General features: G+C 51.6%; 1 protein-coding gene across 1 annotated transcript in view; it reads right to left on the bottom strand.

Annotated features, from left to right (window-relative positions):
- The window catches only part of LOC104398184 (connective tissue growth factor-like), a 13,729-nt gene extending 4,133 nt beyond the window's left edge, over nucleotides 1-9,596 (bottom strand). The window contains 6 exon segments of the mRNA XM_010008240.1: nucleotides 448-656; nucleotides 1,537-1,611; nucleotides 1,614-1,784; nucleotides 3,439-3,652; nucleotides 9,160-9,294; nucleotides 9,591-9,596. Coding sequence (XP_010006542.1) covers nucleotides 448-656; nucleotides 1,537-1,611; nucleotides 1,614-1,784; nucleotides 3,439-3,652; nucleotides 9,160-9,294; nucleotides 9,591-9,596 — 810 coding nt within the window.
- Nucleotides 9,597-20,073: the final 10,477 nt, after the last annotated feature.

The raw sequence follows: 20,073 nt of genomic DNA, 5'->3' as shown, positions 1-20,073 counted from the left end.
ATCCCTTCCCCCTTGTCCTCTCCCTCCCTGCCCTTGTCCCAAGTCCCTCCCCAGCTTTCCTGGAGCCCCTTCAGGCACTGGAAGCTGCTCTAAGGTCTCCCTGGAGCCTTCTCTTCTCCAGGCTGAACACCCCAACTCTCCCAGCCTGTCTCCAGAGCAGAGCTGCTCCAGCCCTTGGATCATTTCCATGGCTCCTCTGGACTCTCTCTAGGAGCTCCATGTCCTTGTTGTGTTGGGGGCTCCAGAACTGTACAGAGGGGTCAACAAGGACATGAAAATGAGACCAAAGGCCCACCTAGACCTGTGCTCTCTCTCCACCACTAGTAGGACATGTAGAACATGGAATCACAGAGCAACACCTGTGAGATGGGTTCATGTCTGACAAGTACCTAACTAGGTTGCTCCTGGCACTCAGGCTGTTGTGTCCCCTCTGCCCAAGCCCAGTACCTTGGTTTTCTCCACGGTGAAGTCGCAGGGCCGGACCATGCAGAGCCGGGTCTCCTTCTCCAGGCGGCACCAGGGGTTGTCGTTGGTGACCCGGGCAGAGATGCCCATCCCACAGCTCTTGGAGCAGGCACTCCACTCGGTGGTCTGCACCAAGCAGTTCTCCTGCAGGTTATTCAGCTCTGGCTTCTGTGCTGGATCCTCCCTGAAAACTGAGCCACAGGGAAGAGACACAAGGTGAGGTTTGGGGCTTGGGATGGAGCGTGGCAGTTCTGTGGCTGCTCCCAGCGTGGTCTGACTCTTCAGGGATGGCAGCAAAGGTCTGATCCACCCTGTGAGATCCTCAGCCTCTCAGCCAAAGACCATGGGCAAGCATGGGACCATTTTGTACCACAGCCTGCTCCCTCAGCATAAGAAGGACACGTAGCTCCTGGAGAGAGAGTCCAGAGGAGCCACAGAGATGATCCAAGGGCTGGAGCAGCTCTGCTCTGGAGACAGGCTGGGAGAGTTGGGGTGTTCAGCCTGGAGAGGAGAAGGCTCCAGGGAGACCTTAGAGCACCTTCCAGGGCCTGAAGGGGCTCCAGGAAAGCTGGGGAGGGACTTGGGACAAGGGCAGGGAGGGAGAGGACAAGGGGGGATGGATTAAAACTGGCAGAGGGGAGATTGAGGTTGGACATGAGGAGGAAATTGTTGGGTGTGAGGGTGGTGAGAGCCTGGCCCAGGTTGCCCAGGGAAGCTGTGGCTGCCCCATCCCTGGCAGTGTTGAAGGGCAGGTTGGATGGGGCTTGGAGCAACCTGGGCTGCTGGGAGGTGTCCCTGCCCATGCAGGGGGTGGGACTGGATGGTCTTTAAGGTCCCTTCCAACCCAAACCAGTCTGAGATTCTGTGATTCCAGTGGATGTGTGACCCTCCCCACTAGGGTCTCAACAGGTCTGGAGTTCAACCCTTGGTGCCCACACAACAATGCCCAAAGCCAACACCCACCACCAGCTCCAAACCAGATGCGAGTCCCAGCCCAAAGACAGTTTGGATCCCAAACTTCTACCCCTACCAAAGACCTCTCAGCCCTGTCCCCTCTTGCTCACCACCTACCTGCCATGGCTGTTTGGACGCGGTTCTCCTGGCTGGCCTCCTGGCAGACCCACTCCTCACAGCACTTGTTGTGTTGACGCGCCGGGGGCGGGGGCAGTGGGGGGACGGCAGGCGCAGGTCGTCGGAGCAGGGCGGGATGCAGCCGATGGCCCCGTCCATGCAGATGCACTGCAGCTTGCAGGTGGGCTGGAAGCTCTCCCCGTTGTGGTAGATCTTGCCCAGCAGGTCACAAGTCTCACCTTCGTGAGCTGTGGGAAGGGGAGAAGTTGAGCAGAGGGTGCGGGGATGGCAGCAGGGTCTGTGAGTTCAGTGGGTTGGAGCAGCTCTGCTCTGGAGACAGGCTGGGGGAGTTGGGGTGTTCAGCCTGGAGAAGAGAAGGCTCCAGGGAGACCTTAGAGCACCTTCCAGGGCCTGAAGTGGGCCTATAAGAATGCTGGGGAAGAGCTGTTCACCAAGGTTTGCAACAATAGGACAAGGGGTAATGGTTTTAAGCTAAAAAAAGGGTGGATTTAAGTTGGACATTAGGAAAAAGTTCTTTACCATGAGGGGGGTGAAGCACTGGAACCAACCTCCCACCAGCCCAGGTTGCTCCAAGCCCCATCCAACCTGCCCTTCAACACTGCCAGGGATGGGGCAGCCACAGCTTCCCTGGGCAACCTGGGCCAGGCTCTCACCACTCCCACAGCAAAGAATTTCCCCCTCATGTCCAAACTCAATCTCCCCTCTGACTCCTCCAGTCCTCGACAAATTGTTCCAGTGGTTTACCTACCTTTACTCTACAAACACACCTGATTTCCAGGCTTTATTTCTATATCCACACTTTACACCCACTGGATATTACACCTACATTCTCCTCATGAAGCTTCAATCACCAGCTCTTCAGCCTATCAATGCCCACAGAAAGTACTAGGAAGCTCAGGTGGCTTCTAAAGATCAAATAACTGGGGGAGGAAAATGAAATTACTTATACTTCCCATGAGGAGAAAACACCTTCTACAAGTTCAATTAATTACTTAGAGAAAATAAATGATGATGGTGTGTGATCCTGGCACTGCAAACAGTGCAGTTCCATCCCCAAACCCCACAATCCATCTTGGAATGGTTGTTGAAATCTATGGATTTCCAGGGATATTCAGTTTTCACCTCGGCTTTCCAGCCCTCCTGTCTTCCTAGTGCTGAATTTAAAAAATATATATATATAAATGGTCAGCACCTGGCAGGCAAGTCTTGTTTTTAAACACAGGAGGCTGAGGAAATAGTTGTGTTGGGTTTTCTTCCCCTCTACACCAAAATAATGTTGGCGGTGCTTTAAAAACAGCTACTAAACAAGAAAAAAACCCAACACCCAAATATTTGTATTTTCTGCTTGAAAAGACGCACAAGGATGAACTTAGAGAAAACAGCCCCTGTGGTTTTGCCTGGCTCAGTCATTCTCATGTTATACAAACACAATATTGTGCAAACCAGCTGTTCAGCTCTTTCCACCCAAGTGGCAGAGCCAGGGATAAGAGGTGGCTCCTGCAAAATTCCAACCTCCAGTGCCAGGCAGTAGGATTTTAGGTGTGATTTTCCAAGCAATTTTACTTCCCAGTTAGACTCCAGATTGCTGATATTTACCCCCAGGCCCTACAGGGCCAGCAGATGTCTTAGGGGAACAAAGGAGAGCCCCAAATCCCCACTTGTGGCTTTGGAAACATCCTTCCCTAGGAGCAAGTGGGTTGTGTGTGTTGGTGTCAGGGGATCTCTTGGCTTGCCAGGTTTGCACAGATGTCCCATCGTGCTGCTGGATGAAGTTCCAAGTGCTGCAGGAGATTCTGCCCCTGCCGGGGTTTTTTTGGGAGGTCTGGAGGGGCCGGGAGTTTAAAAAAAAACCAGCACAAGAACAGAACAGGCAACTCTCACCTAAGCAGATGCCGCTGCCTCTGTGGATTTTGGAGAAGTCGCAGTAGAGCCCCTTGTGGTGGTCACAGGGTTTCTGCAGGGAGCAGAGCTCGCCGAGCTGCCTGGCACACACCTTGCAGCAACCACAGGCATCCAAGACGTGGCTGGTGCCAGCGGGACACTGCAGGGGCTGGGAGGGACACTGGCAGGGATACGTGCAGGCCTGTGGTTCTACCTGGAGGGCAGACAAGTCGGGGAGAGGATCAGTTACCTGCAAGGGTGCTGGGCAGAGAAAGGAAACAATGTGGTTCTGTGTCAAGCACAGACACCCGTCAACAGGGGAGAAGGCTGGAGCAGCTCTGCTCTGGAGACAGGCTGGGAGAGCTGGGGTGTTCAGCCTGGAGAAGAGAAGGCTCCAGGGAGACCTTAGAGCACCTTCCAGGGCCTGAAGGGGCTCCAGGAAAGCTGGGGAGGAACTTGGGACAAGGGCAGGGAGGGAGAGGACAAGGGGGGATGGATTAAAACTGGAAGAGGGAGACTGAGGTTGGAGATGAGGAGGAAATTGTTGGGTGTGAGGGTGGTGAGAGCCTGGCCCAGGTTGCCCAGGGAAGCTGTGGCTGCCCCATCCCTGGCAGTGTTGAAGGGCAGGTTGGATGGGGCTTGGAGCAACCTGGGCTGGTGGGAGGTGTCCCTGCCCATGTAGGGAGGTTGGATCTGGATGATCTTTAAGGTCCCTTCCAACCCAAACCAATCCATGATTCTATGCTTCTGAGAAGACTGATGCAGCCTCCACGCGAGAACCCTCCAGCAGAGGATGTGTGTGCAGCTCCCAGGGGCTCACAAGACTCCTCTTTTTCTCATCTCTAACTCATCTGGACCTCGAGGAAAAGAAAATAAAATATGCCTTTGAGAAGCAGGGCCAAACCAAATAGGAAAGGGAGTAGCTTGGAGTCCTGTGCACAGCTCAGCCCCCAACCCCCCTGCTTCCCTGAAAGCAGTAAAATGGCAATAATTAACAGGAAGAAATTCCCAGCTCTTACATAGCACTGCTCAGAAGGAAACATCATATAATCATAGATCATGGAATGATGAAGGTTTAAAGGGACCTTAAAGATAATCAGGTTCTAACCCCCTGCATGGGCAGGGACACCTCCCACCAGCCCAGGTTGCTCCAAGCCCCATCCAACCTGCCCTTCAACACTGCCAGGGATGGGGCAGCCACAGCTTCCCTGGGCAACCTGGGCCAGCACCTTCCTACCCTCATAGTGAATAATTTCTTCCTGATGTCTAACCTAAATCTCTCCTCTTTCGGTTTAAAACCATCACCCCAGGTAATGCCTTTCTAAGCATCAAAGCAGCAGAATCAGACCCAGTCCAAAGACAGAAAGAGTGAGGTACAGAATGAAAGGCTTGCCCAAGAAATGACCCAAAGGCTCCCAAGTCCCGTTTTGTCCCCTGGATCTCATACTCTGTTCACTATTCCCAGAGATGTCCCTCTCCTTTCCCCTTCCCAGGGAACACAGTAAGCCACCTTCCTTAGTACTCTGTGAATCCACAGCTGCCCTCTTGGCAGCAGCTCAGAGGTGCTGAAGCCCCCCCTTGGCTTTCCTGCCCCTTCAGGTGCTGACCAGAGATGAAGCTGTGGCTGAAGGGGAGTTACCTCCTCCAGAAAACCCAGGATGCCTCAGACACCCCAATAACTCTGTGGCCTCCTTGTCCCAAACCAGCTTGGGGTGGATACACCAGCCTCAGCTCTGGCTGCACCTGGATTTGGGCAAGATGTAAAGCCACAGCTGTGAAAGGTGCAGAGCACATGGCCTGGAAAGATCCTCTTGCACCTCCTCAGGAACATCAGTGTGCCAACTCCAGCCTGGACTTCTGTCCAGCTGCTGGCCCCTAAAATACTCCAGGTATTTCAGAGGGATAAGCCCTGCTCCAGTTTGCAGCACCTGGGAGCTCCACCACACTGGGAAGCTGCTTATCCAGCCCTTGATGCCAGCAAAATACTTTAGGATCCTGGATTGCTCTCAACTCCTGCACAACAGGGTGGGTGGAGAGGAAGGACAGACCCCTCCCCACAGCTCCACTGCCACCCAGGGAGAGGGGCTGCAGCAGCTGGGAAGGGCCTGGAGGTGGGTGGGAAGGGGGAACACCTGGAACAGAGGCCAAAAAAAGATCTTGCTGTGGCTCTGTTTGCACTTGTTCTGTCCCATCCAGCTCTTGCTTGTGAAACAGCTTCCTTGGATATTGTGTTTGTCACCAATAACAGTAGTAAAACTTTTCCAGCTGTTGGGACTGTTGCTCCAAACAGCTGCTCTGACTTTAGCTCACGTGGGGTCAGCAGATGCCAAGGGCTTTGTGATTCTGTAAGGATCAGCACAGTGTGGTGTGGGACAGGGATCAGACTAAAGCTTCACTCCTAAATCCTCTCAGAGTCTCCTCCCGCTCGGCAGGAATTGGCACAATTCTCCTTGAGAATTCCTAGCACAAAGTATTTTGGAAACAAGCCCCTCCTGCCTGTAGCCCAGCTGTGCTCTGATGGCAGACTCCCTGGGAGCTGGCACATCCCAGGGATCTCTTCCCAGCTGCTGAAGTGCATTAAAAGACACTAAAAATACAGCAATGCTTTCCTACTGGTTTCCATGCATTCAAGTGCTGGAGCTGCCAAAAAGGACGTGTTATTCAGGCATGGATGAGCAGGCAGGGGGCACATGAGATCATCAAAGAGGCAAAGCATTCCTAAAACAGGGCCTATATTAAGATGCAATCCATGCACTTCAAATAAAACAAAAAAAATCATGACAAGAACCATTTTCCAATGCAGTGTCAGCCACAGGCCATCTAAGGAACTGCTCTCAGAATAGTTCTCCTACTGAAAAACAAACCAGAACAACCTCTTTGGGGATAACAGAGAAAGCAACGAGATTAACCCCAGCTGAGCTTTCCTTTTCCCCTTCATTACTCCTTGCTGGTGCTGTTTATTTCCTTTAATAACTCACCCAGAGAAGCTCGACCACCTGGTTTTACCTTCTGTTTACAATCAGCTCCTCTTCCTCATTCTACCACAGCTGCTTTTCAGCACCAGAACATCTGGAGTCAGATCAGAGACCTGCTGGGTGGCTCTGCAGCCCGACCTCTTCTGTGCTTCACTTCCCCCACCCAAGCACACTGTCAAAGGCCCAATTCATCCCTATTTTTGGGGCTCTTTTCAAGACTTTAGAGATTTTCCAATCAGCTGGCTCAGACATGCCTCTCTTCATCACCCACCTGGCCCCAGGGTGTGCTGGGCTCCTGTTTGCTTGGTTTCTCACTGAGCAAAGTGCTGTTTATAATCCCCACGAGCTCAAGAGAGGAGAGAATGAGCTGAAATCTTTTCTGGTTCATGTCCACTCAGCAGTGGGCACTGCAGAGCTGGCTGGTGGGGAACTTTATGAGCTGGAAAGAGCTGGTAGAAAGTCAACATTGAATCAAATGCCTAGATTTCTCCCCCACTGAATTGGCTTTCACAGCAACTTTGAATAGGCTGAATAATGGAGTTGCAGGGAGCACCCTCTACCCTGCATTGGTTTCAAGAACTGCTTCAAGGAGTTCCTTCAATCCTGTGTGGAAACTGCCCAAACTGACCCAAAGAACTTCAACGACTCACATTCAGGGCTTTGCTACAGATCCCCAGGAAGCACAAACACCAGAGTTGCCACATAACATGCTACTGACCTGGGTGCTGAGGGATTCAACTGAGAGAACATTTAATTTTTCTTCCCCTTTGTCTGTCCCCAAATCACACCTTTATTTTCACTGAGCAGGATCCTAACTTCAAGTTCACTGTAGCCTTGGCCTTGTTTCTGTTGAGGTTAGCAGTGCACTTCTGGGAACTTGGAGAGCAGCAGAACAGAACCAGTATTGGAGATCAAGGCTACAGATTGAAGGCAGTGCTAAAGCCTGGAGTACCAGCTCTCCCTGCTTTGGGCTTTGCTGGCAGCTCGTTTCCATCACAACCACCAGGTGTGAAGCTGGGACCCCCGAGATGGCCAGGCCACCAGGGGAGCACAAAGAGCCTGGCTGGAGGACTCTCCTCCCTCTGCTCCACACACCTTCTCCACCACTGACTCCCAGGTCCCACCTGCTCCTCTGACAAGCCAGAACAAGCCTCCTCCCAACTGCCAGCACTGAACCAGCTACCTGGGGTGGGGGAAGAAAATCTGAGAATGTTCTTTCTGCTTCATATCCACAGAAAACCTCTACCCTCTCCACCCTCAGGAAGGCACAAGCTGGGGGACAAAAGCTCCTACCACTGCAGTTCTGTGGCATCACCAGGACTTTACTCCTGACCAACATCCACATGAACCCAGGGAACCAGCTGAGAGGGCCAAGCCAAAGAGGGTTTATAAAATCCATTTGGACCTCCTGACTTCATTCAGAGGGTTGGGAAAGGGGCATCTGGAGCTGAGCTGGCTGTCTGCCAAGTGCTTTGGGAGCCAGGAGTAATGTCATAACCACAGACCTGGTTCCCTTCCACACTCCCAACACGGGCAGTGGGCAAAGCAGCCAGAACACAGCCATCCACACACTCCAAAATGTGGATTGTAGATAATACCTGCTCTCCCTCAGGCTCAAGGCACTTTCTCCAGGTTGCTGCAGCACATGGTACAACAGCCTGTTCCCAGGGCCTGGAACCACTGCCCCCAGCTCTCAGAGAGAGAGTGGGAACAGGGAGAATCCTGAAGGTACCTGCCAGCACTCCTGGCCCTGCTCTTGCCTCCCAACAATATTGGAGACAGATGCAGGAGTCACTGCTCTCATTTCCTTGCTCAATCCACTAAACATCCCTTTCAGAGCTCCAGGACAGACAAAAGTCCCCCTTCAGAGGCAGTCAGCAGGGAAATGACACCATCCCAGAGGAGCAATGAAATGCCACAGCAGTGGGACTCACTGCTGCCATTGGCATGACCAGGATGGTGCTGCCAAAGGTGGGTCAGGACAATGAACACAACAACCACCCCAAGTGGCAGGAGTTACCTTTAGATCATGGTAGTGCTGGGGGAGGGCACAGGACATCCTTCCTGGCAGGAAAGGGGCTGACACAGGCTGAGCAGACCTTATCAACCACAAGTTTATTGCCTCTATCAGCACAAAAAGCCACACAAGCCACAGCAGCTCCATGCATCTCATTTCTTCACCCATCCCACCTGGAATTCAGATACATTCATGACTGCAGCAACATTCCTGCCATCACTGGCACTGTCATAGCCCACAAAAGTCCTAAGCAGAATCAGCTGCTCTGTCAAACACTTTGTATTAAGATAAAACCAGGCACAAATCCTACTCTGGACAGGCTGCAGCCTTATTTTCCCCCTCGGGATCACTGGGTTTTGGGAACATGTGGGTGGATTCAGTGGTGACAGAACTGGGACCTGAGACTTTTATTCCTTGCAGGGACATCAACTGAGTGACTTCACCTGTCTCTGCTCTCCTCTCCCCCTGTGCCAAGCAGGGCTGGCTTCTAGCTCATAGGAGTGGAGCAAAACAAAATCCATTTCCCACCTGCCAAGAGCTCTGAGGTCCACAGATGACAGGAGTTAGATACAGTGCTGCACCCTTCCCCAGCAGCCATCCTTCTCCTGGAAAACTTGGGGAGCAGGTGGCAGCTGGGAAGGGTTATCCAGCCCAAAACACTCACATGCATCCAAGCAAGAAGCTGCAATGCCCAGCGAGCAAAGGGAGCTGCTGCAGTGCAATACATACCCAGCCAGGAGCAAGGAGGAGGAGGAGGAACAGGGTCCAGGTCACTGTTCCCAAAATGCCAGACATCCCGAGTAAAAGGAAGGGATTCAGGCTGCCGATTGACTCACTCCTTCCCCTCTGGAGCTGCTCCTTTCTCTTCAGAGCAAGTTGCACACCAGCTCCTCTTTAAATAGCCTCCTGGAGGGGGCGTTCCCCGCGCCTGAGTGGCGAGCTGGAATGGGAGAAAAAATGTCCAAATTCCAGGGAACATGAGCAGATTCCTGTGGCCCTGGGGCTGCCGACACAGCCTGCAGCTTGGTTGCTTTCCACGCGGGTAAATCAAACCCCAGGAAAAGCAAGATGTTTATTTTTATTATATTTCCCCCCCCCTTTTTAACTCCACAAGTATGAAGCCTGGGACAGCTTTCTTGACACAACCCCCCTTTTCCTACCTGCATCCATTCCTGTTTGGCTGCTGGACTTTATAAGCAGAGTTTTGTGGTGCTTTCCTTGGAAGAGGAGGGAGAGATGGAGAAGTTCAGGGCTGTCAGGCACAATTTGGTACCATAGTTGCCCAGGCATCACCAATGCTTGGCACTGCCAGCCCTGAGAAGTGACAGCTTCACCACTAGAAAAGCTGCTGCCTGAACTCCTGCAACGAGGAGCTGCTTGTTGTACAGGGCAGTTGAAAAGCTACAGGGTGAAAGTTGTTGATAAAGGGCAGAACTTCCCTGTAGGGTTCTCTTTGTGCCTGGGGATTGATGTGGGATATCACACGTTTTGATCTCGGGGCAGGATGTTTGCTGATTGCTGCTGAAATACAGAATCACATTTCTCAGCCAGCCTGCACAAAAAGATCTTTAGAATATGAAAGGATTGGTTTGTGTATGAAAAGAGTTGTTTTGTTTATTCCCAAACAGCAAGGGGGATGCTGCCATGGGAAGATGAGGAGAAGGAGTGCAGCAGAGGGCACTCTTAGTCCTTGCTGGCCTGGGGTGTGACAGAAGATTGGGACCCGACTGGAACCCTCTGTGCTACACATGAAGTGGCCTGGGACCTTTCCAGGGTAGAAGAGTGTGAATTCCAGCCAGATATGTGTCCTTGATTTGGGGCAACCCCGATGAGAGGGCAGGAGCACCATCCACAGGGTGCACTGTGCTGTGCAGTCCCTGCCACATCCCAGCAGTGGGATCATAAGGATCATGGGAAGCAGGGCAGGAGATGCAGAAAAACCTAGGGAGCTTGTAGTGGATCGTTTAATACAGCCTCCTTCCTTCCTGCAGAGCATCTCCGCTGGGAATCAAGCCCTGGGTTTTACTCAGGTCCTTTCAGGTCCCAGATCAGCCTCCATACTCCCTGTGTCACTGCTTGTCCAGTACTGAAAACAGAAAACCCCAGCTCTGAATTAATGAGCACTTGGGAAGGCCCTCAGAGGCTGGAGAGCCTTAGCCCAGAGCAAACCACCTCAGCTGCACCTCCTGCTGCTGCTCTTCCATAAGACCAGGCATTTCACAATCATTTCCTCAACAGCTCCCTCTGCTAATGTCACAACGAAGGATTATGTCTCCACACAAAAGATTTAATGTACTGGAGGTGGCATAAACATCCAGTGCCCCAGAGCAGCTGGGAGCTAGAGGCAGTTGAGCTGGATGTACATTCCTTCCCCTTTCGGGAGGTTTGGCACCTTCAGCTGTGTTGTCACCTAAAATTAGCTGCTCACATTTCACAGGACATTGATAGAATCATAGAATCCCAGACTGGTTTGGGTTGGAAGGACCTTAAAGATCATCAAGTCCTAACCCCCTGCATGGGCAGGGACACCTCCCACCAGCCCAGGTTGCTCCAAGCCCCATCCAACCTGCCCTTCAACACTGCCAGGGATGGGGCAGCCACAGCTTCCCTGGGCAACCTGGGCCAGGCTCTCACCACCCTCACACCCAACAATTTCCTCCTCATCTCCAACCTCAATCTCCCCTCTTCCAGTTTTAATCCATCCCCCCTTGTCCTCTCCCTCTCTGCCCTTGTCCCAAGTCCCTCCCCAGCTTTCCTGGAGCCCCTTCAGGCCCTGGAAGGGGGTCTAAGGTCTCCCTGGAGCCTTCTCTTCTCCAGGCTGCAAAGTGCCAGGAGCAGTGCCAACCCCTCCATGTGTTTCTGGGGACAGAGGTGCCCACTTTGTCCATCAGAAAATCTGTCACAAAGGCACCATTTTACCATAGGCTGAAGAAAAGCAGAGGAGCAGTAGGAAATGAAGGACAAGGGATAGGGAGCTTCCTAGACTCATAATCCAACATTTTCTTAGGGCACTGGGACAACCAAAACCACCCCTAACCCCAGCAGCTGAACTGTTCACCCCACTGGTCATGCCACGTGCCAAGAACCAAGAGAAGAACACGAAGGTTGAGTGTCTGAGAATGATCAAAGGGAGGAAACACCCAAGCTAACACCAATTTCAGTCTCTCCTTTTTGCCTGAGCTGCCTCAAGTGAAGGGATGAAGATGTCAACCCTGCTTAAAATCTCCCCCAAGCAAAAAATAGTGGGTGTTTAATTCACCTTGTTACGTTCTTCTGGGTTCACTCACGAACCAGTGGCTTTCCTGAACTTACAGTAATTAATATAAAAAGACACATAGAAAATTGCTAAAAATCATGTAAGGCTGAAGAAGAAAAGGGAGGCAAAAACACCCAGAGGTTTTTGGCTCAGCCTGATCTCTCCCAGAAGCACTCTGCCTGCAGAAGCCAAAATAAAAAGGTACAAGGAGCATGGTCAGGGGTGTCATATCATAGAATGGTCTGGGGGCTCCAGAACTGGAGTTGGACACAGGACTCATGTCATGGTCCCCTGTCTCAAAGCTGCTCAGATACCTGCAGGCCACACTGGTGGCTCTCAGAACTGCTCCTTACAAGAAGCTTTCCATTCCCACAGCTGGCCAGTGACAATCAGCTCTGAATATAACAAAGAAGCAGGAATTCATGCACAGTCCAGACCATGGAGGAGAGCTCTGGGAAGCCTGATGGAGCCCCCAGCCCTGCTGCAGATGCCCTGTGTGACCAGGCTGCAGCTACAAGCCCTTCACAGAGCAGTGGAGAAAGGGCTGCAAGCACAGAGCTGGAGGCAGTGTGGGCTGTGCAGGCCTGTCCCAGGACACTCTGCTGGTGCAGGCAACTCCTTCAGGATTCCTGGGCTCAGCATCCAGGTGACTGGTCCATAGGGAAAATCCAGATCTCCAGGGCAATGCAGAGCTGCAGGCAACCACCTTGTGCCTCAAGGTTTGTCAAGGTGTGATGCAAAAGTACCAGCACAGGTCATCAGTGGTAGCGTTCCAGTGGGGTGATCTCCTGAGACCCTGAACAGCTGTGATATGAAGGTGAGTCACGACCACAGGCAGGAGCATTTGTGCAGAGGCACTGGATTGCACAGAACTGCAGAAGGAACAGGCCCTGGGAGGAAAGTCATCTGCACCCACCTGTGAAACGGATGCTCCCTTGGGTTTTTCCACTTCTTAACTTACTGCATGCTTAATTATCCTGAAGGAAAATGGCAGGGAGGAAGGATATGTTTAAGGTGGACTTGGGCAGGCTTCTTTAAGGAGGCCTCCTGATCTCCAGGCCTCCTCTAGTGCACAGCTCTGATGTAGCTGAGCAGCAATCTGTCCCCTGGGGGAGCTGGGCCTCACCCCACCTGCAGAGAGGAGGCACAGAAGGATGAGCTAAAGGTAACCTGGCTTGTGAAAGAGAAGGGGCTCACACAAGGTCTCTCTAGACATGGGCCACTGCATTAATTGCTGGGCTCTGCCACCCCCTGAATAAACAGCCACTATCCCAAATTGGCAGGAGCTGTTTCCACTGCATGAGGCAGGCACTGCCAGGACTATAGAGCCATTTCTGAAAGGGTGTCAGGGAAAACTCTTCACTTGATCCCATCCCTTCAAAGACCTCTGGCATCACGAGTGCTGTGTGATCATCATGATCAAGGACATGGAGCTCCTGGAGAGACTCCAGAGGAGGCCACAGAGATGATCCAAGGGCTGGAGCAGCTCTGCTCTGGAGACAGGCTGGGAGAGTTGGGGTGTTCAGCCTGGAGAAGAGAAGGCTCCAGGGAGACCTTAGAGCACCTTCCAGGGCCTGAAGGGGCTCCAGGAAAGCTGGGGAGGGACCTGGGACAAGGGCAGGCAGGGAGAGGACAAGGGGGATGGATTAAAAGTGGGAGAGGGGAGCTAGAGGTTGGAGAGGAGGAGGAAATTCTTGGGTGTGAGGGTGGTGAGAGCCTGGCCCAGGTTGCCGGGCTGCTGGGAGGTGTCCCTGCCCATGCAGGGGGTTGGGACTGGATGATCTTTAAGGTCCCTGCCAACCCAAACCAGGCTGGGATGCTATGATCACCTAAGCCCCAAGGAACTATGCCCCAAAACCCAGGGCTCAGCCCCTCAGCCACAGCCCACCCTGCTGCAATCAATTGGTCTTCCCTAGTTCAGAGCAGCTGCACATCTCACACAGACCCAACAGGCAGGAACAGGTCCCTGAGCTCTGCCAGGCTGGTAGGACCTGGAGGGGTGGGTGGCCCACCAGGACGTGTGTGTATCTCTCATTAAGGATTTGGGATTCCAGCAGGAGCCTGCCCACACCTTTCCCATTCAGATCTTGGAAAAATTCCAGCTCCTTACACAGAATTAGTGAATAATTTAGGCTGGAAGGACCCTTAGGTCATCTGGTTCTTCCTGCAGCTGAGCCCAATGCAGAGGATAGAGAAGAGGGGTAGACCTTAGAGCCCAAGAGGAGAAGTGCAGGTCAGGGGGGTCTGCCAGTTCAGCCAGGCAGTGCTCAGCCTGCTCCTCTGCAGCACAAAGAGATCGCAGCACATGAATCGTTGATGGCCTTTCTAGCCCTTGGGGATGTGCCAGGGAGCCAGCCTTGACAGGGAGCTTGCACCTTGAGAGAGCCAGGGACTCCTCCCAGCTCAGGGAGTGTTGACCTTGGAATGTAACCCAGACATCCAGTGCCTGAAGGGCTCCAGGAAAGCTGGGGAGGGACTTGGGACAAGGGCAGGCAAGGGAGAAGGCAAGGGGGATGGATTAAAACTGGAAGAGGGGAGATTGAGGTTGGACATGAAGAGGAAATTCTTGGGTGTGAGGGTGGTGAGAGCCTGGCCCAGGTTGCCCAGGGAAGCTGTGGCTGCCCCATCCCTGGCAGTGTTGAAGGGCAGGTTGGATGGGGCTTGGAGCAGCCTGGGCTGGTGGGAGGTGTCCCTGCTCATGCAGGGGGGTGGGACTGGGTGATCTTTAAGGTCCTTCCAACCCAAACTATTCCATGATTCTATAAAAGAAGCTGTAAGCACTGCTGATGGGAGAACATGATCTTCCTCCCCAAGTGCTGCCCAAAGTGCTCTGATTCACACACCCATGATCAGGTGTGAATTGTGAAGTGTGAGACTTTCACTGACATGTTCTTGATTATTTTAGTTATAGGAACACATCTACGAGGTTGATCTTTCACATAGAATTATTTTTTTTTAACTAATAGTTTTTTTAGAAGTTTCACATCATGAATGTTTAAGAAAAGTCAATTCCCAAGCTCCATGAGTGGCCTTGTTAGAAGAAGGGCACCATTTTACACAACATTAAGAAGGAAATAGCCTGTATTTGCAGCATGATTGCCTTCAGACAAACCAAACTCACACCAGCTAAGGAAGATGAAAGGTTTTAGCAGGTTGCAACCTGTGTGAGGACTCTGGTGGGACATTCACATGAGCAGAGTCACCCATTCCTCTGTGTGCTGCATGATGTGTGCTGCTTATCTCCTCCCCAAGCCTCTTGTCCTGAGCAACTCCCCCAGCTCTCTTCCAGAAACCTTTATGACACTAGAAACTCTCTTGATACATTTAGAGGTGACAGTTTTATTAGCCAGTAGAGGAATTTTATTATTTCTGGCTACAAATACTGCACATTTCATACCATTTGATGTACAGGTACAACAGCTTTACTGTTACAAACCTTTTTAAATCACTTTAAGTTCAGAGCTTTTATTTTCAGGATAGTTTTTGCCATCCAGTTTTTAAAACACCCTGTTGTTGGTAAAGCAATGACTATGACAGCCAACTAAGGCTCCTACAGTTTAGGTCATTTTACCCTGGAAATGGAGCAACAGATGTTTTCAAAAAGGTTTTACAAACCCTCAGTCTGCTGCTGCTGTTGCTGTTTTAAGGAAGTTATTTAAACCAATAATTTTCCTCTCTATAGTTTAAACTGTTTCACCCTCAGGAGCAAGATGTCATCTGGCAAGAGAGGTGCAGAGAGATGGGTTTGAAAGCAGACTTGAGGTTTATTTCCACTCTGATCCCTGCAATAGAGCCATGAGCCAGGTAAAAGAGAAACTATAGCTGGTTCCATCCCCTTGCCAGGCAAATAACCCCAAATCATCTTTACTCTAATGCCTCTTTACTCAGTCATTTCACAATGTTCTCCCTTGTGCATTAGACTGGAAATTAATGACCTGCCTGGCAGAGAGAGGCCCATCTGTCAGGTCAAGAGACTTTGTTAGAAAATAGTTATTGAGGATTCCCAAATTATTCTGAGAATTTTTGAGCCCAAGGTGTCCTGACCTCAAAAAAGAGGATAGCTGAAATGAAATACCTGGAGAACTGTGTCCAGGGCTGGAGCCCCCAACACAGGAAGGACATGGAGCTCCTGGAGAGAGTCCAGAGGAGCCACAGAGATGATCCAGGGGCTGGAGCAGCTCTGCTCTTGAGACAGGCTGGGAGAGCTGGGGTGTTCAGCCTGGAGAAGAGAAGGCTCCAGGGAGACCTTAGAGCACCTTCCAGGGCCTGAAGGGGCTCCAGGAAAGCTGGGGAGGGACTTGGGACAAGGGCAGGAAGGGAGAGGACAAGGGGAAATGGATGAAAACTGGCAGAGGGGAGATGGAGGTTGGAGATGAGGAGGAAATTGTTGGGTGTGAGGGTGGTGAGAGCCTGGCCCAGGTTGCCCAGGGAAGCTGTGGCTGCCCCATCCCTGGCAGTGTTGAAGGGCAGGTTGGATGGGGCTTGGAGCAACCTGGGCTGGTGGGAGGTGTCCCTGCCCATGCAGGGGGTGGGACTGGATGATCTTTAAGGACCCTTCCAACCCAAAACAGTCTGTGATTCTATGATGGATTCTATAAAACTACAGAGCCTGGCCATGTTTCAAGGAGGTAAGGAAAAAGGCTTTTCCTGCCCAGGCAGCTCTTTGTCACTTGGCATCAACACCTTCAAAAACCACAGAAATGTTCTGGACTCTGGCATTAACTGCTAGAACTCTGTGTGTCCCTGATGTTCTGAAGGGAGAAATAACTACCCAGCTACAGAGACTCACCAGGGTCATTGCCTTTCCACTGAAACTCACCCTCTCCATGTGCAAGTTCTCTGGACTGGTGAAGATTCTCCTCTGTTATGCTCATCTTCCTTCAGAGGAAACACTGAGGGCCAGGACACAGCTCAGATGCCTGCAAGCCTGTTCATTCTGCCCCAAACAAGGAGGGCTGGCAGGGCCATGTGGATCCCTTTCCTAGAACAAAGGAAACAAACAAAATTACTTCCAGCTTCTCAAATTCTTCCCAAAATAATATGTCAACTTAATCTGTACTGTTATCCTGTAAAAAGAATTTGGAGAAACAAAAGCAATGAGACAAATTCCCATGCTCTCACTGGGGCTCTTCACTTCAGCAGAATATATGTGGGAAAGAGCCTGAGATGCTGTTTTAGGCCTTAGGTGCATTTACAGAATCCCAGACTGGTTTGGGTTGGAGGGAACATTTAAGATCATCCAGTTCCAACCCCCCTGCATGGGCAGGGACACCTCCCACCAGCCCAGGTTGCTCCAAGCCCCATCCAACCTGCCCTTCAACACTGCCAGGGATGGGGCAGCCACAGCTTCCCTGGGCAACCTGTTCAGTCCTACTGTTCTGTTTGCATTTTAGATCCAGGTCTGGTATTAAAGTGAGAAGTTGCACTTTTTTCTCAAGGGGATCTCAGCTGGAGAGGCCAGGGAAGAGCCCAAGCTGTGCTGAGTGAAAGGGGAATCCTATGAACAAGACAGGGATATAAGACCCTTTTTTATCATTCACACAAACTAAAAATAGAGTTGAAAGAAAGAACCTTGGGGCAGAAAAGTCACCTGCAACAAAGGCAGCTCAGGAGCTGGAGGTGAATTTGACTCTGCACTGATAAAACTAAAGCCAGAACTTTACCCCGAGCATCCCTCTGACAACCACACAGAGATTATGCCTGTGCCTGCTTTCACTGGAGAATGATTTCAGCTGGCAGTGATGCCTTCAGTGCAGGATGAACTTCTGAGGTTCCATGCACAGCACTGGCAGTCCCTCCTCCTCTGGTCATTTTGAGACTAATTTCATGGATCCCACAGCCCCAACAAAGTGTTAGGAGGTACAGGAGAACATTTAAAGAAGCACTTTTGTGATCTGCAAGGGTTTTGTGTTCCAAAGTGATGACTGAAGGACTCTGCCTGGGCAATGCAGTTCCAGGCCATGTCCCTTTTTATCAGCACCAGCTGGTATTCAAAAGGAGACACAAGCTACAGGCAAAGAGTGAAGCCACACAAACAGAAGATAGCCCAGACTTTCCTGGAGAGGGGTTCTTACAACCCCTGTGGAGTCATGGCAGCCCCAAGTTTTGGTGACCTGGTGTTGGACTCAGATTTGTGAGCTCAAGGCTGATTCTTCCTTCTTGCTTTTAAGGCTGGAGATGGTGTTTACTGCCTGGCCCCCCACTGGGCTTGGCTGACTGCTGGAGCTGCCAGTGTCTGCTCAGCTTGTTCCCACACTCAGAAGCTCATTTCTGCTGTTGTTCCACAGGCTACAGCAGAATCAGCCTTGGGGGGAGACATGTCAGTGCCTGCAAGTTGGGTCTCATCTGCTGCCATGAGCTGGGTGCAGCCTCTCTTCCAAGACCAGCACTGGGAGGTCACTGCTTGCCTTGGGTTCCAGTGCCAGAAATCCCCAACTCAGCAGAGGTTCCTGGCTCCAAAACTGCCACTTCCACAGAAGCATCCAGGAAGGGGAAGGAATAGATTTTGCTTAATGGCTGTGTTTTGAAAGCAGCACTCTCTCATCCTATTTTTGTCCTAGAGTTGTTTCAATTGGACAGCTCTAAAGCTCTCTGCAGCCCACTCAAAAGGAAGGAGAGAGGGCAGACCCCCCAGCTTTACCCCTTCCCCACAGAGGGATTGTTGCTGTTCCAAGTCTTCCCACCTAATGACTTCCCAGACAAAAGGGAGAGCTCTTGATCCGTGCCAGTGGCTCCGGAGTAGGGCAGAGCAGGGTTGGGAAGGAGGCAGTGTGAAAGGGTTTTCTGTCCTCTCCCCTTGAGTCACCTCCTGAGGTTGTTGTGCCCTGGGAATGTCACTGAGGAAGGTGGCAGGGAGGCAGTTTACTAGGGCAGGGAGTGAGAGGACAAGGGAGGAAAGCAGGGTTGGGAAGGAGGCAGTGTGAAAGGGTTTTCTGTCCTCTCCCCTTGAGTCACCTCCTGAGGTTGTTGTGCCCTGGGAATGTCACTGAGGAAGGTGGCAGGGAGGCAGTTTACTAGGGCAGGGAGTGAGAGGACAAGGGAGGAAGGATTAAAACTGGAAGAGGGGACACTAAGGTTGGACATGAGGAGGAAATTGTTGGGTGTGAGGGTGGTGAGAGCCTGGCCCAGGTTGCCCAGGGAAGCTGTGGCTGCCCCATCCCTGGCAGTGTTGAAGGGCAGGTTGGATGGGGCTTGGAGCAACCTGGGCTGGTGGGAGGTGTCCCTGCCCATGTAGGGGGTTGGGACTGGATGATCTTTAGGGTCCTTTCCAACCTTAACCATTCAATGATTCTAATTTACACCAGTTGAACATCTGCCCTCGATTCCCGTTTGGCACTTAGACTGCCAGGCTGCTTTAGGAAATAACTCTAAGCACTTGTCTGCATCTGTAGACCCCTGACTACCTTCAGTTCAGCATGGGATCTCACATTCTTCTGGCAGTTGGGGTTGTTTTGATCAAATTTTGGACTGCCTCAGGGGACAGGGATATAAGACCCTTTTTTATCATTCACACAAACTAAAAATAGAGTTGAAAGAAAGAACCTTGGGGCAGAAAAGTCACCTGCAACAAAGGCAGCTCAGGAGCTGGAGGTGAATTTGACTCTGCACTGATAAAACTAAAGCCAGAACTTTACCCCGAGCATCCCTCTGACAACCACACAGAGATTATGCCTGTGCCTGCTTTCACTGGAGAATGATTTCAGCTGGCAGTGATGCCTTCAGTGCAGGATGAACTTCTGAGGTTCCATGCACAGCACTGGCAGTCCCTCCTCCTCTGGTCATTTTGAGACTAATTTCATGGATCCCACAGCCCCAACAAAGTGTTAGGAGGTACAGGAGAACATTTAAAGAAGCACTTTTGTGATCTGCAAGGGTTTTGTGTTCCAAAGTGATGACTGAAGGACTCTGCCTGGGCAATGCAGTTCCAGGCCATGTCCCTTTTTATCAGCACCAGCTGGTATTCAAAAGGAGACACAAGCTACAGGCAAAGAGTGAAGCCACACAAACAGAAGATAGCCCAGACTTTCCTGGAGAGGGGTTCTTACAACCCCTGTGGAGTCATGGCAGCCCCAAGTTTTGGTGACCTGGTGTTGGACTCAGATTTGTGAGCTCAAGGCTGATTCTTCCTTCTTGCTTTTAAGGCTGGAGATGGTGTTTACTGCCTGGCCCCCCACTGGGCTTGGCTGACTGCTGGAGCTGCCAGTGTCTGCTCAGCTTGTTCCCACACTCAGAAGCTCATTTCTGCTGTTGTTCCACAGGCTACAGCAGAATCAGCCTTGGGGGGAGACATGTCAGTGCCTGCAAGTTGGGTCTCATCTGCTGCCATGAGCTGGGTGCAGCCTCTCTTCCAAGACCAGCACTGGGAGGTCACTGCTTGCCTTGGGTTC

The sequence above is a fragment of the Chaetura pelagica genome, unplaced genomic scaffold, assembly GCF_000747805.2.
Source record: "Chaetura pelagica isolate M959 unplaced genomic scaffold, ChaPel_1.0 scaffold840, whole genome shotgun sequence".
Classification (NCBI taxonomy): Eukaryota; Metazoa; Chordata; class Aves; order Apodiformes; family Apodidae; genus Chaetura; species Chaetura pelagica.
The sequence above is the reverse complement of the archived record's forward strand: the minus strand, read 5'-3'. Positions and strand labels throughout refer to the sequence as shown.